The following is a 13,388-nucleotide window of genomic DNA, read 5'->3' on the forward strand; positions in this document are numbered from 1 at the left end:
ACGCTCCGGGCAACGCTCCGGGGCATTGTTTAGCGAGACCTGACAACTGCCAACTGCAGGCCTTTGTGGACTAGCATGAAGTCACACATCAAACTACCTTTACCTACAAACGGCCATTTGCCCATGTTTGGATCAGGAAACAATTCCTATTTCCTCTTCACGAATAATAAGACTTCATGACGAAACGCCTCTTATGACCCGGATACATACAACCTAATGACTACGTTACAAAGCAAAGTCGACGCTGTTAAGGCGGCGGCTGGGTCGACTGCAACATGCACATCAACAACCACAGTGCTCCTCAAAGAACTTCTCGCAACTGAGGCCGAGGCGCAATCGACAGCGCAGAAGAAGAAAGTGGCGACGACGACACGAGGGAAGACCATTGGCACAGCACGGGGGGCCGCGACTGCGAGCAAAAAGGAGGAACTGACACCAAAGGAGAAGGCCGCGCTGGCGGCGCACATAATCAATGTCGCCCTCAAATCACTCACCGAGGCATCCAAGCCTGCGCCCCCCGCCCAACCTTCGACCCCGTGCCGACGACAAAATTCAGGCGATGACCTACGAAAGCCTCAGAATAAACGGCCCCTGAGGCGGTCCAACTCCATGCCCATGACCCCGATGCAGCCACGTTCACTCAACAGAACTTCGACGTCACCCACAACAACACCGAAGCCCACGAAAAGCACGACAACGACGATTCCCACAGTCACTTGCCTTGCGACGGTAGAGTGCCTCCGAGCTGCGTTTGCGTGCTTGAGATCCCTCCATACCTCTGGCGCAGTGCAGCTGCCCGACCTGCAACTCGAGAGCGGGATATCTTCCTTTGTTGGCAAGCTCGTCGGACTAGACCTCCAGGAGCATGCGCTGCGGGAGTTGACGCTTTTGAGGCAAAGAATCGACGCAATGGCTCCTTCAGCAAAACCAAAGACGAAAGCAGCTAGAACAACAGCGGCAAGCACCAAAGTCAGAGGTCTCGCAGAAATCTTGGACTTTGGTGATGCCAAGTTCTCCGGCCCGACCCTTGGCCTGGTAATCACGACTCAGACGCAGATCCTGCGCTTAATGTCTGCGAATAAGAAACCAGCAACGATCGAAGCAGCATTGCCATACTTGGTCCCTACCCATCCGACTTCACCGATCAACCTCCTCCTAGAATCAGCCAAGGAGTCCGCCTCAGCGAAGACGAAGGCTGCGCGACAACTCGATCTCCTTTCACAACTTCTCCTCTCTCTAGCCCCGAGCTTGGCAAGCAAAGACGATGACGTTGCCGTGGACTGCCGTCTGAGTTGCGCCCCGGCTACTGCGCTGGAATTACAAACCCTGGGATTGGAGGCGCGTCTGCATTGGTGGCACATGGCTGGCCACAAGGCAGATGTGGACAAAGACATCATTTCACCACTTTCCCGGTGCATCACCTCGTACATTCGCAGAGTCAAGTCTGACTCAGCCGGGGCATATCGCAAGTCTCTCAACGCTTTCGATCGCATCATCACCATGGTCAAGAGTCAGCGCCTGGAGCCGATAGTCGCTTCGAAATCACCACTCGTTGTGATTTATCAAGCTCTGGGAACGGTGGCCCAGACTGCTCGCCATTTCACGGAAGCCGCCGAATGGATTTCGAAAATCAAGGCGACTCTGGACCCAGCCAGCGATTCCCCCGCAAAGCGCTGCGCGGTTGCCGCACAGCTTGTAGCTGTATACGGGAAACAGACACCTTTACCTCTGGAGTCGCTGTCTACGTACTTGAAGGAAGTTTACGACGCCCTCCAAGGGACGCTGAAGGGTGACGTCACAGAACTCGAGGAGCTCATGGTCAATCTATCAGCTGCTCGTAGGTCGGCAGTAGGAATTTTGGCTGGCAAACTTACGGATAAGTCTCAAAAATTAGACGAACTTCTCAACGACCTCGTCCTCCAATTTCCTCGATTTGCCCTTCGATGGTTGGGGAAGCAGCCGACGAAAGACGCTTCCCCAAAAGATCACGTACGCTACGAGTCGAGGAAACAGTTATTACTTACTTCGATAACACAAATCCTGGACTCGGCCCTGATGATCGCCAAATCTCAACTTGACGACAACAAAATGACCTGGACAGTGCTTGACGGCCTACTTCAAGAGTGCCTCATTCTCTTGGACATGATAGGCGACGCAAGTATCGCACTCTCGAAGGCAGACGCCTCAAGCCTCTACCACGTCAAACTCTCGCACCTCTACTTCATGTTCTTCAACTGGTATCGTCGCAACGCCGAGTCTAAACCCGGAGATAAGACTCCTCTTCGAGCTCTGAGACGATCTGTAGACTGTGTCAAGGATCGTTCCTCTGAGGAGAAGGAGAAGGCGCAGACAACAGCGAAACTCGAGTACTTTGCGGACCTCTGTAAGCAGGCTGGTCGAGTCAACGATGCTCGCGACGCACTGAAGCTCATTTGCACGAACATGGTTGAAGATGGAGTTTTGTCCACGGTGGCTGCATCTTTGGCTGAGAGTTCACCTGCAGTGGCTTGGAGCGCCAGCGTCAAGGCCGAGACATTGTCAAGGACAATAGGTACAATGGTCAAGCTCGATCAATCCTGGAATGATTGGACTTTCTTCCTTGCGGATGTTGAGCGGGCTGCGGTCCTGGAGCGCATCATTCAACTCATCCTCTTCAACTCGTCTAGCGACCCCAAGCCTGACGACATCAAGGACCCGGTTACCGAGGCTCTTTTGAGAATCTATGCGCCCGATCGCTTTCCCGTCCGCCGCCTTCGGACGTTGCTGCAGCTACTCACCATGTCAATCGGCGACAAAGGTGAATTTCAGAGCCTTCGAGAGCAGGCAGAGGCTGCTTTGCAGCTCTGTCGTGACCAGAACTTTGGCGATGACGCTAGCCTAGCTGAGTACGTCTCCGATCTCGAGGCCGGTCTCTCGTCTACACTGGCTCTCGTCGCAACAGAGGCAGAGTGGCGCACAGCCGACTTCGAAGAGTCAACGAGTATCTGGCGTTCGATTGTCAACCAGTGCCAGACCAAGGATGACCTCCTATCCAAGGTTAGCGACACTGAGGGACTCATCAGGCAGCTCAATTCCATTGCCGAGTACGCAAGACTCAGGGGCGAGGACGAATTCTTATTATCTGTTTTGACATTATGTGCCGACATCGCGTCCAAGCTCTCCGATTCCTCCACGGACTTGCTTCTCCAGGCGCAAAGTAACCTCGCGGATCAATACACACATCTTGGTTACTCCGAAAAGGCCGAAGAGATCCTCAATAAAGCCAAGAAACTCGCAGAGGCCACAGCTACCAATCCCGACCTTGGTGCCGTAAACCTTCAGATCTCCCTCTCTGAGTATCAGCTGGCAAACCAGAACTCTGACGCGGCGTAAGTCATATCTCCTAAAGAATTGAGGGCATTCGGCTAACAATAGGTAGCCACAAGATGCTGCTGCAGGGCGAGATCAGCTTTGAAAACTCTTCCAGTGTGAGGAAGGCTCCTAGGCTCCAAAGAAAGTTGCTTTTGGCCAGAGCTGCCAGTCTTTCTTCCCGAATCAACTGGGACAAGGGTGAATATCAACATGCTTTGTTCCACGCCAAGACGAGCGTGCGAATCTTGTTCCAGGACTGGACAAAACTAGAGGCTCGCTGGAAAGATGCGCCCAAGGCAGAGTCCAAGCAGACCTCTAGAGAAGGTTCTCCTGATGCGGAGGAAAGCCTTGTATCGACTGGCATTTCGACAAATCTGATCGAGCTATCCGACGGTCCTGACAGCTGGGCACTTGCTTGTGGTCTTCTGAGAGCCATGCTGCACCTTTCTTCCGTATACGCTCACTTGGGAATGTTTCAAGAGACTGTCTATTATGCCGAAAAGGCGCACCAGGTTGCCAACGCCACAAACGCCTCCATCTACAGAGCTCAGGCTGCTAGTTGGATCGGTTCGGTATGGCTGAAGGCCTGCAAACTCGATAAGAGCCTTGGCTACTTGAATGAAGCAAGGCAGCTCATGGCCACGGCTGTTAAGCCGACACGTCAAGCGTTCCAGCTGGCTTGCGAGCTCAGTGCTTCGTTTGGAGAGATGAAGGACCATGAGAACGAGAATCTACTCCTTGAGCTTGCCGAGGTCACGCTTGGCACCCTTAACAACAGCAACCGAGGCGCAATCACTGGCGTCAACGATGAGCAGGTGGTCAGTAAGATGGCAAAGCTCACGCTCAAGGCACCGGCTGCGCGCAGAACACGAGTGACTAAGCCAGCGGTCCCAGCAACCACGAGAGCGACCAGAGTTACGAAAAGAGTGGCAGCGCCCAAGACAAAAGCTGCTGCTGCTGCTGCTCCAAAGGCCGCTATCGTTGCAGCAAACGATAGCGCATCCGACCTCAAAGCCTCCATGCTGTTGTACAAAGCACTTGTCCACCTTAGTAAGGGTGACTGGGCTGCAGCAGCAGAACTTCTCGAGGAGGCGAAGCAGATGTCTAGCAGCTTGCGAGAGTCTTTGCGAGTCCAGATTGGTGAGGCTACTTGTTTGATTGAACAGGGTATCAAGCAGATGGAGGGCGATTCGGTCTTCTCGGTTGTGAAGGAATCAACCATCTCTTACCCGTCCATCCACGCCGCAACCGACAAAAATAACACGGAAAAGACGCAACCGACGGCATCCTCTCCGCGAAAGGCGCAAGGCCGTGCTACCTCTGCCGAGCGTAAGGTGATGAGAGAAAACGCAACCTTTGTCGAAACTTTGGAACAAGCGCAAGCTCAGCTCATGGAAGCTCAAGCTGCCGCTGCTATTTCAGGAAACGGACACCTGGTTCATCGCATCTCTGCGTTGCTTCAGAGCACGGGCATTTTCCTATCGGCAGCCTCTCATCAGACGCCCAAACACATGGGAGGCTTTGGATATGCCGCCTGCTCCGTCGAGTTTGCACGAAATCTGACTTGGAAACGGGAGCGAAACACCGTGGCCACGGATCACCTCAATGCCAGCTTCAGCGAGGCGGGCTGGCCACTTCCTCTCACGTTGAAGGATGATAGACGGGCAAGCATTGTTACTGTTGACGATATGGCGAAATTCCAGCGTGACTACATCGACATCATTCCTGAAGCGTGGAGTGTCCTGTCGATCGCGCTAAGCGACAACCGCAAGGATTTGTGCATCACCAAGTTACAGTCAGGCCAGAGCCCTTTCGTCTTGCGACTACCGCTCGAGCGTGTGGCTTCTCGCGACGGCGAGGACGAGCTTTTCGACTTCCAGCATGGATACGACGAGCTTATGGATATTATCCAGGCGACTAACGCGAGTTGCCACAACACTGGTGACTACACTGCAAAGGGGGCCAAATCAGCATGGTGGGCTCAGCGCGAGAATCTGGACAACAGATTCAAGGATCTCCTCGACAATGTCGAGCAGGTCTGGCTGGGTGGGTTCAAGGGCATCTTCTCCCAACATCGTCATCGCGCCGACCTCATCGCCAAGTTCCAAAAGGCCTTTTCCAAGATTCTTGACAAGCATCTGCCCTCGCGCAGGCAGGTCCGAGGAAAAAAGACTAGCAAGTCCCCCAAGATTACCTTGGAGCCGCGTATCCTCGATCTTTTCGTTGGCTTGGGAGACCCGTCTATGCCGGACAGCGATCTTGAGGAGCCTCTGAACGATCTTCTCTACTTTGTCGTGGATATTCTTCAGTTCCACGGCGAGAGAAATGCCTACGATGAGATTGACTTTGACTCCATGGTCTTGGATACGTTTGATGCTCTTCAGGCGTACCATAACGCTGCCAAGACTTCGGAGCCCGAGGAAGGCGCCCACAGCATTCTCATCCTCGACAAGGCTCTCCATGCCTTCCCTTGGGAATCACTCCCATGCACGGAGGGTCTGGCGTATTCTCGCGTTCCCTCATTGTCCTGTCTGCGTCGACTACTTCTAGAGCAGCGCGAGGCCCGAGATCCTGATGATGAAAAGGTCCACCACCGACACACGGTATCACCTGTCGGTGGCACGTACATTCTGAACCCCGGCTCTGATCTCAAGAACACTCTCGCCACTTTCGAAAAGCCCCTCAAGGAGAAGTTGGGCGAGTCCTGGACAGGCATCGTCTCGCGTACACCGACCGAGGACGAGTTCGAGGGAGCGCTCAAGAAGTCTGACATACTCCTCTACTTTGGTCACGGCAGCGGCGCGCAGTACATTCGAGGCAAGACAATCCGAAGACTGGAGAAGTGCAAGGCTGCGGCGCTGTTGATGGGGTGTAGCTCGGCGTCCCTGCAGAACGTCGGCGAGTACGAGTGCCACGGTCCAGTATGGAACTACATGCTCGCCGGGTGTCCCGCCGTTGTGGGCACTTTGTGGGACGTGACGGATAGGGACATTGACCGGTATGCGGGCCGGTTGTTCGAAGAATGGGGACTGATGGAAAGGGGCACGTTTGTTGAGGACAGCTCGAAGAAGAAGGGCAAGGGCAAGGGGCTTTTTGCTACGGAGAAGAAGACCAAGGCGAAGAAGGAGACGACAAAGGCTACCGGGCGTGGGAACGCGTCGCTCGTGGAGGCTGTCGCCAGAGCTAGGGACGCCTGTCGGTTTAGGTACATCACGGCTGGCGCGGTATGTGTATACGGTATTCCGGTGTATATTGGCAAGGACAAGGCCGAGGGTGCTTGATGGGGGAGGTTTGTTGCTTGACTGCGTCACTTTGGGGAAAGTCTGGTGTCTGGTGTTTGTCGTATTCCAGGTTTGGGGAGAAGAACCGGAGCATTAGATTAGCATTGCATTGGAACGTGGAGTTTTTGGAGATTTCAACGTTGCTGTTGTCGTCGTCTACTTGGACGGGTTTTCCGGGAGGCAGGCATCCGGGGGGTAAGGAGGTATTGTGACTGGTCCCTCCCGCCGTAACTATAGTGTCTTATGATAATGAAATGAGGAAGGTTGTGGATGTGAGCAGAGTTTTTTCTTCTCCGATTCCTTTCTCCGTGTGATGTTGCGTGCGGGAGGAGGTACGGGAAGGGGGCTTATTGATGCTGGTGGATCTCATCTATCTACGCGTCTGTCTGTCTGTGTGTATGGTAGGTGATCGAGGGGGAGGTATGAGGGAGAGTATGTTGGTGAAGCTTCATCCTTGGAGATGAAGGGGTGTGTGTATGGGTAGGATGTCATGGGAGGTGAGGCTTTGGGCGAGGAGGAAAGGGGGGGAACATGGTGGGTGTTGTTTTTGGGGGGGGTCTTGATCTATACCGTCACTCGCGACATTGGACCTCGTCTGGTTATTGCCACCGTGTCGTCTTTGGGTCTTGTTTCTTGCGATTGTGGTGAAGAGAGTAAGTATTCCTTGAGTGATATTAGGGGGGGGAGGGGGGGGAGGGAAGGATGCATCCTGAACTTGGCCGTGGTATACGACGGGTTTCCCTGGGAGATTGGGGTATGTGTTGTGATGTTGATGCTGATGTTGACGTTCGATTGCTTGGATGGACACGGGTAGGGAGACGAGAATAGGTCCGAATCGAAATGCCCGACTTATGCTTCTGTATCTTTTACACCCTTCTTCTTCTCTTTCTCCCGTATCTCTTTACCGTTGTTCTTTGGTATCGATCCCCGAAATGTCTCCGGGGGGGAGGGGGGGAGGGCACATGGAGATGGTCTCATGAAACCTCCATGATGCGGGAAAAGGGGAGGCGAGGGTTGGAAGGGAATGGATGGTGCTCTTCCCGTGTTGAGTAGTGCTATTGAGCATCTCATGTCTTGATTTCATTCACGGTCCGGGATGAATGAGCTTCTCACAGCCTCTTGACTACGTTCCCGGGGAAAGGAAGGGAGGTGAAGTGTGAGATGGAGCGAGTTTTGTTTACTATTCTCGTCCGCCTTTTGGATGGACTAGCGAACCAGATCCCCGGGCAGCTGCTAGACGGCTTCGATACCAGCAAGCATGATATCAACAAACACAGACGTAGCCCATCCCGAAGGAGCACCGAACGAAGCTCACATCCCTTTCGCCTTTGGCTGAACACATATCACATCAGGGTTAGTAGGCGAGGTTTCGATAGGAAGCAGGGACTAATGAGTGTCGAATATCTATAGCATCGTCTATTACAAGGCCCCTTACGCAAGAGATAGGATCGTGAAGGGTGCAAGGCACGCGCGTGTATCAAGCATTCGTATCTCACTATAGACTACGCTCCACGATTGGATACCTCCTTTCTCCCTTTCGTCTCACAGAAGTGTGTTGCGTCCCAGGAGCCTGGATCGGGAAGACGGGATGACCGAACGGAGTTTTTTCTTTCTTTCTATTCTTAAAACTCTACCTTAGATCCCGCGATGGGATACCCAGATCTTGGGATCCGTGGTGGTGTGTAACTATGTTTTACAACGTCATGGACCAATATCCTTTTCATCGGTGAAGTTGGATGCTGAGAGGAGGCTATGCTACACTCCCCTCCCCTCCTCAACCTCACGAGACGGAACGACCGATGTTCCCGCTTCTATTCCTGACTTACTTGCAAGATGAGATGCCCAGGTTGATGGTGGTGGAGGGGTAGGAACCACGACTCGGATGCTATGCCTCCACCGTCGATAGAGCAACGAAGAGGTCAGATGAGGGAGGCGAGAGAGGCCCGTCTCGTCCTGCCATTGGAGGACCCAGAGAAGCGAACCTCTGCGCCGATGACTCTATTCCTGTCTCTAGAAACAACGGGAATCTCTCGGAATCTGCTTTGTTTGGAATGACGTGGACGAGCACGTCAAAACAGAGCGAGCATTAAGGGGTCGGGTCGAATCGTCTTGTCTCGTCATTGGCTTTCCCGCAAGAGATCCTGTTCAGAAAACCTCCTGGACTGGTGGCCTCTCTACACAGGGACCGACAAACACGAGCACTCGCTCTTTCCGAAGATATCGAGCTCGTCCCTTTGACAAACACGATCCCTGCGAAGACGGGTGGACGGGTCTCGAGATGAAGTCGCAGACGGGCCGATGGGGGACAACCGTTACGCGGGCAGAATCTCGGGGGGAGCTATGCTGCCGCTTGGGCAGGGCAGACGCGGAAGGTCTCCTCGATGGATGCTATATCAATACCGGTATGGTCCAATAGGGGGAAAACGTTGCGCCGCCTCCCTCGGACCCAGCTCGTAATGATGAGATGAGGCCTTCCATAGGCTGGCGCGGCCCCAAGGCCCTACGTTCCGAGCCTAGTACATCGGGTACGTCTAACGGCGTCTCCGCGGTATGAGGACAGAGAAAGAGATGAAGAAGGATGTACGGATACGGGAGAGAACGCGTCTGAGCGTCGTCTATCTGTATCTGTATGCCTGCACCTCTCGAAGCGCGTTGAGACGTTCGTTCCCCAAAGCAGAAAGGCAAGATGGCGGATGGAAAGGCAAGAAAGAAAAGGCGTTCTGTTCAAAAATTAGCAACAAGCCCTCCTGGTCCTGACTAGTCTCACTGTGATTTTGAACATCATCTTAATTCATCCTCCGGACGATCTTTGCTAGCCCTCTTCGGATGCAAGACCGAAGGGCTGCGGCTGTGGACAAGGCTGTAGAGTCAAAGCTGGTGGCCTGACGTCCATCTTTTGAGAATCCGAGACTTGAAGGCCCAGTCGCCTTGCTTCGTCTCCGCCTCCGCCTCCCTCCGAAGCCTGTCACGCCTGTCAACCCCTTCCTTCAGCCCACCAGCCCGAGCAGCAAGGAGGGATTCGGAGCCTTGTCTCTCATCGTTAGTAGTGCAGATCGAGGCGTAGGGCCGTGGTTGTGGCGTTGATGTGAAGAGCCAGTCGTATCTTTGGACGTGCGGACGGAGGTGGGTCCGCTGGGATTGAGTGACGGGGGGGCTTGCGCGGGAGAAAAATGGGAATGACAGGGAATTGGATGGAGAGAGAGAGAGTGTGTGGAAAATATCCCCTGGAGGGGTGGGATGTACGGCGGTACATGCCACAGTCATGAAGGAAAGGGGGGCGTGCAGCAAAAGTCTGTTTCCCAGGCTGGTATCGAAACGTCGCATATCCTTACCTGTATCCTTACCTCACGGTTAGCTGAGGCACCCACCTAGGCAGGTAAAGGAAAGGCACGGTGCCGACAGGGAGCCGTGATGATAATTCGCCAGTAATAAGGGTGAAGAGTGGATTCTTCCGTCGGGCGGCCGGATCACCGGGCGGCAGGTGCACGCTTGAACACTCCAGATTGCACCGAGAAGATGCGCCGTTAGTGCCATTGCATTCGTTGTATTGCGTCTACTGGTAGGGCGAGCCGAGGAAAACCAATGGCGACTGACTGTTTTCTAGGTCATGTAAGCTTGCAAGGTATCTTGATTATTTGGCTCCGGGACGAAGACCGTTTAGGATCATCGCTAAGGACTTAGTAAGGCCAGCTGGGGCCTCATTCTCAAGACTCAAAGGCATCTTTGGAGCTTTTACCCTTCCGAATCTGTGCTCTTCAGACTTCGCCCCGTCTAGGTGCGTATGACCGAACAACGTAGACGCTAACGAGGTCTCATGGGAGACAGTTCCTTGCGGGTTCCGCCGCCGACGACATACATCGTAGGAAGACATAATCACCCCGAGGTCCCTACGCGTCGTCTGCGCCTCCAGTATGGACATGGTCAATGTCGCTGCTCAGAGTCTTACGGGATGCCGCCCTGAACATGTTGTCCGTCGGGGACCACATTTGGTCTCCGGAACAGAGATCGTCCCGTCTTCCAAAGTCAAATATCAGGCGGGATCGTAAACTGTGTCCATCGGCCGCCTAAAAGAACGTCTATAACGAATAGGACCTTAACGACGGATTGCCCAACCATAAATGCTGCAAGGCCCTGTGTGCTTCCTATTCGTCTGCTCTCACTGACTACTGTGAACGTGCAAAGATTCTCCCTGCCTCAACTCGATGTGTCTGTTGCGAAGCGTATACTTGGTTGATCGACCCCAAACACGTTTCCCCCGAGCCAAACAACCTGCTTCATCCTCGTGTTTGACAGCTGCATCGTTCCGTGAGATGTACGTGTTACGTTACGCCTGAGCAGTTTTTCTCCTTCTACGGTACGCTCGGCTCAAGTCCGTCTAAAGTCGCGATGTGACCCGAAGCGTAAGTTCGCGAAGGCGTACGTGGCACACGCCGACCCCTTTTGGCGACCATGAAGCAGCCGCGTGCGCACTCCGTGGTATCTTGTTCCGAAATCTAAGCATATCGGTCCGTGTTACACATATCAACACACCACGCTTGGTTCCTCGCGTGCCGTAGTAGTCTCTCGGAAGAATGCGCCAACCTGGTTTTCGTCGGCACGTTCATAACCATCGTCCGTTTAAGGCTTGTCCACTGACAGGCCAACACAGCTCGAAATCCTTCATCGGCTGCGCGGATGCTTCGTTGCGCTGCGTCGCTACTGAGGAACAGGGTTCATCAGTAATGGCAAAGGGTCCACCATGGCGTAGAAAGAAAAAAAAGGCTGGCCAGCCATGGCTGCTAGGACCTAGGTATCGCGGATAAGCATGACAAGGGTTTGGTGATTGTCCCTTTGCGAGGTGTCAGGAAGGGGAGAGGCGATGGAGATCATCCGGCGGGGGTTCGTGGAGAAGAACGGGCTTGCATGTACGCAGTAGACGTACATCGCTCGATCCATTTGTGACCACGCAGACCGTTACATCCTTGATTGATGAGCATTTCTCGCCGACAGCGCGCAGATTGCATAGCCAGTCATGTATTTACCCAAGCATCGACAAGGAGCAGGGCGGTCGGGGAAAGACAGAGACTGGGGCGCGCGGGGGATGTGTGCAGTGTAGCCGTACACTACGCAACGAGATTAGATTTGCGAGGAAAGCTTCGAGGTACGTGCCTATTCCTTTTGATGAAATCAACACTGTCACCTCGAAGGAGGGGGTACGGGCAGATGGAACACGAGTATGCCAAGTAAAAACCACTCGTAGTGTCGGAAGATTGTTGACCTGATGAATTGTCCGTTTACTACAGTCAAGAAGTACTCCATAGCAGAGTACCACCATGGTTCAGCCTGTATCTGTAATGGTTGGCAGCTTGGGTAAGCCAGAGCAAGGTTGTAATGCCTGTGAATGCGACGTTGACGAGAGTTTGTCGCCGTCAGCCCTCCGAGATGACGGACGACGGTGACAGGTGAGCAAGCATGGGGCTTGTCGTCCACCCGAATAATCCTGTCAGAGCTTGCGAGAACCCTATGACGGCATCTTCGTCGTTGGCTCTTCTGGTCGACAAATGTTGTTCAATTTCGGGCGAATTGTGGTGGCTCTGAAGTTGGACAATCCGGCTTGTAAGGATGATGTGATTGGCGCCGGGAGCGCTAGTATCGGTGATGATACATTAGCACGACGGAATAAGAACGAGAAGAGGTCGCGTACTTGCCTGGGATACACTGTCTTGTTTAACTCTGTTCCGTCTAATCTATACCGTTTGCTGGCATCATGTAGCTGGCATCTGGCGGAATCCAGAGGTCTCAGCTGCACCGCCTGGGCGGCGCGATTTCTCGAGACAGGCCGCATCAGCAAGTCGTCATCGCCGGGAGGAGGACGAAGAAGTCAACCATGGAAGTCCTCAGGGGGTTCCGGGGAGGGATGGAAGGCTTAACAGAGTAGCGTTAAGGCAGGTCTCAAGCACGGAGGGTGGGTATGAAACCGGAGCAACTCTGGGGGCAATCCCAGTGCAGTTGTGCCGCCTCGACGCTGATGAGGTTGAGAATGTGTCGATCCCAGGAAGCTCTCGGTGGTGAAAGGGCATGATTGGGGCTCCAGCTCTCATCTGAAGTCGGCCTTTCTCGAAGGGGACTTAGAACGAAGTTAAGAATAGGTAGGCGTGGCGTGGCGTGTCAACGGCGGTTCCCACTCCCGTTGCGACTGACATTTTGATGGACTGGCTGGCGGCGTGTCAAACTCTTCTCGACGAGTCGATCCAAGACGGCGTCAAGGACAAGCTCGATTGTCGTTCAGGGGCTGCGTCAGGGATGTAGTCGCCAACATCATGGGGGGTTTTGCTGGTCCCTGTACCTGGAATGCAGTCCCTGAAGAGGAACACAACATCGATTCCCGTCGTCGGTCAAAGCAAATCGGAGCGGGGCTGGGAAGGACAAGTCGGACTACAGTTGATGAAAGGGGAGATGTTCAGGAGGCTGATGTGGAGAAAAGCCGGCAGACGAGTCGTTGACGCTGGGCGGTGATGATCTTGCAGCCCAAGATGTTGCGTAGTTTAGGTTGAGGTTGGAGGGGCACGGAGGGGGCAAGTAAGCTGGTAAGGTAAGGTAGGACGCACGCACGTAGGGAAGTCGCCATGTGAATGCAGCTCATCTGAAGCCGGGGCACACTAAGGCAGGAAATGTGGAACGAGATTTTCCTCTAGCTGCTAACATCATTCATTTCCAGGTCGGAATTCCACAAACCGGAGCTGGGGAAAGGTGAACCGCGTTGTTTTAGCGGACGTA

At 53.9% G+C, this 13,388-nt stretch overlaps 2 protein-coding genes across 2 annotated transcripts; one reads left to right on the forward strand and one right to left on the reverse strand.

Annotated features, from left to right (window-relative positions):
- Nucleotides 1-216: 216 nt before the first annotated feature.
- On the forward strand, nt 217-6,632 carry HER10_EVM0001034 (peptidase family C50; the record flags this gene model as incomplete). The annotated part of the gene is made up of 2 exons (XM_035470796.1): nt 217-3,368; nt 3,419-6,632. The coding sequence occupies 2 exons, from the start codon at nt 217-219 to the stop codon at nt 6,630-6,632; spliced, it is 6,366 nt and encodes a 2,121-aa protein (XP_035335616.1).
- A 4,128-nt stretch (nt 6,633-10,760) lies between these two features.
- HER10_EVM0001657 (uncharacterized protein) lies at nt 10,761-13,153 on the reverse strand. Its single transcript, XM_035471398.1, has 2 exons — nt 12,320-13,153; nt 10,761-12,257 (listed from the first exon to the last, which is right to left on the reverse strand). Exons 1-2 carry the CDS (start codon nt 12,454-12,456, stop codon nt 12,041-12,043), a joined length of 354 nt encoding a protein of 117 aa, XP_035335672.1. The 5' UTR covers nt 12,457-13,153; the 3' UTR covers nt 10,761-12,040.
- Between the last annotated feature and the right edge of the window lie 235 nt (nt 13,154-13,388).

Source organism: Colletotrichum scovillei (genome assembly GCF_011075155.1).
Source record: "Colletotrichum scovillei strain TJNH1 chromosome Unknown Contig00003, whole genome shotgun sequence".
Taxonomy (NCBI): domain Eukaryota; kingdom Fungi; phylum Ascomycota; class Sordariomycetes; order Glomerellales; family Glomerellaceae; genus Colletotrichum; species Colletotrichum scovillei.

Excerpts from the sequence above, each read along its gene's own strand:
- HER10_EVM0001657 (XM_035471398.1), bottom strand. The coding sequence starts at position 12,456 with ATGCGGCCTGTCTCGAGAAATCGCGCCGCCCAGGCGGTGCAGCTGAGA. Across the intron at positions 12,258-12,319 it reads AACAAGACAGTGTATCCCAG|CGCTCCCGGCGCCAATCACA; the intron begins GCAAGTACGCGA and ends CACCGATACTAG.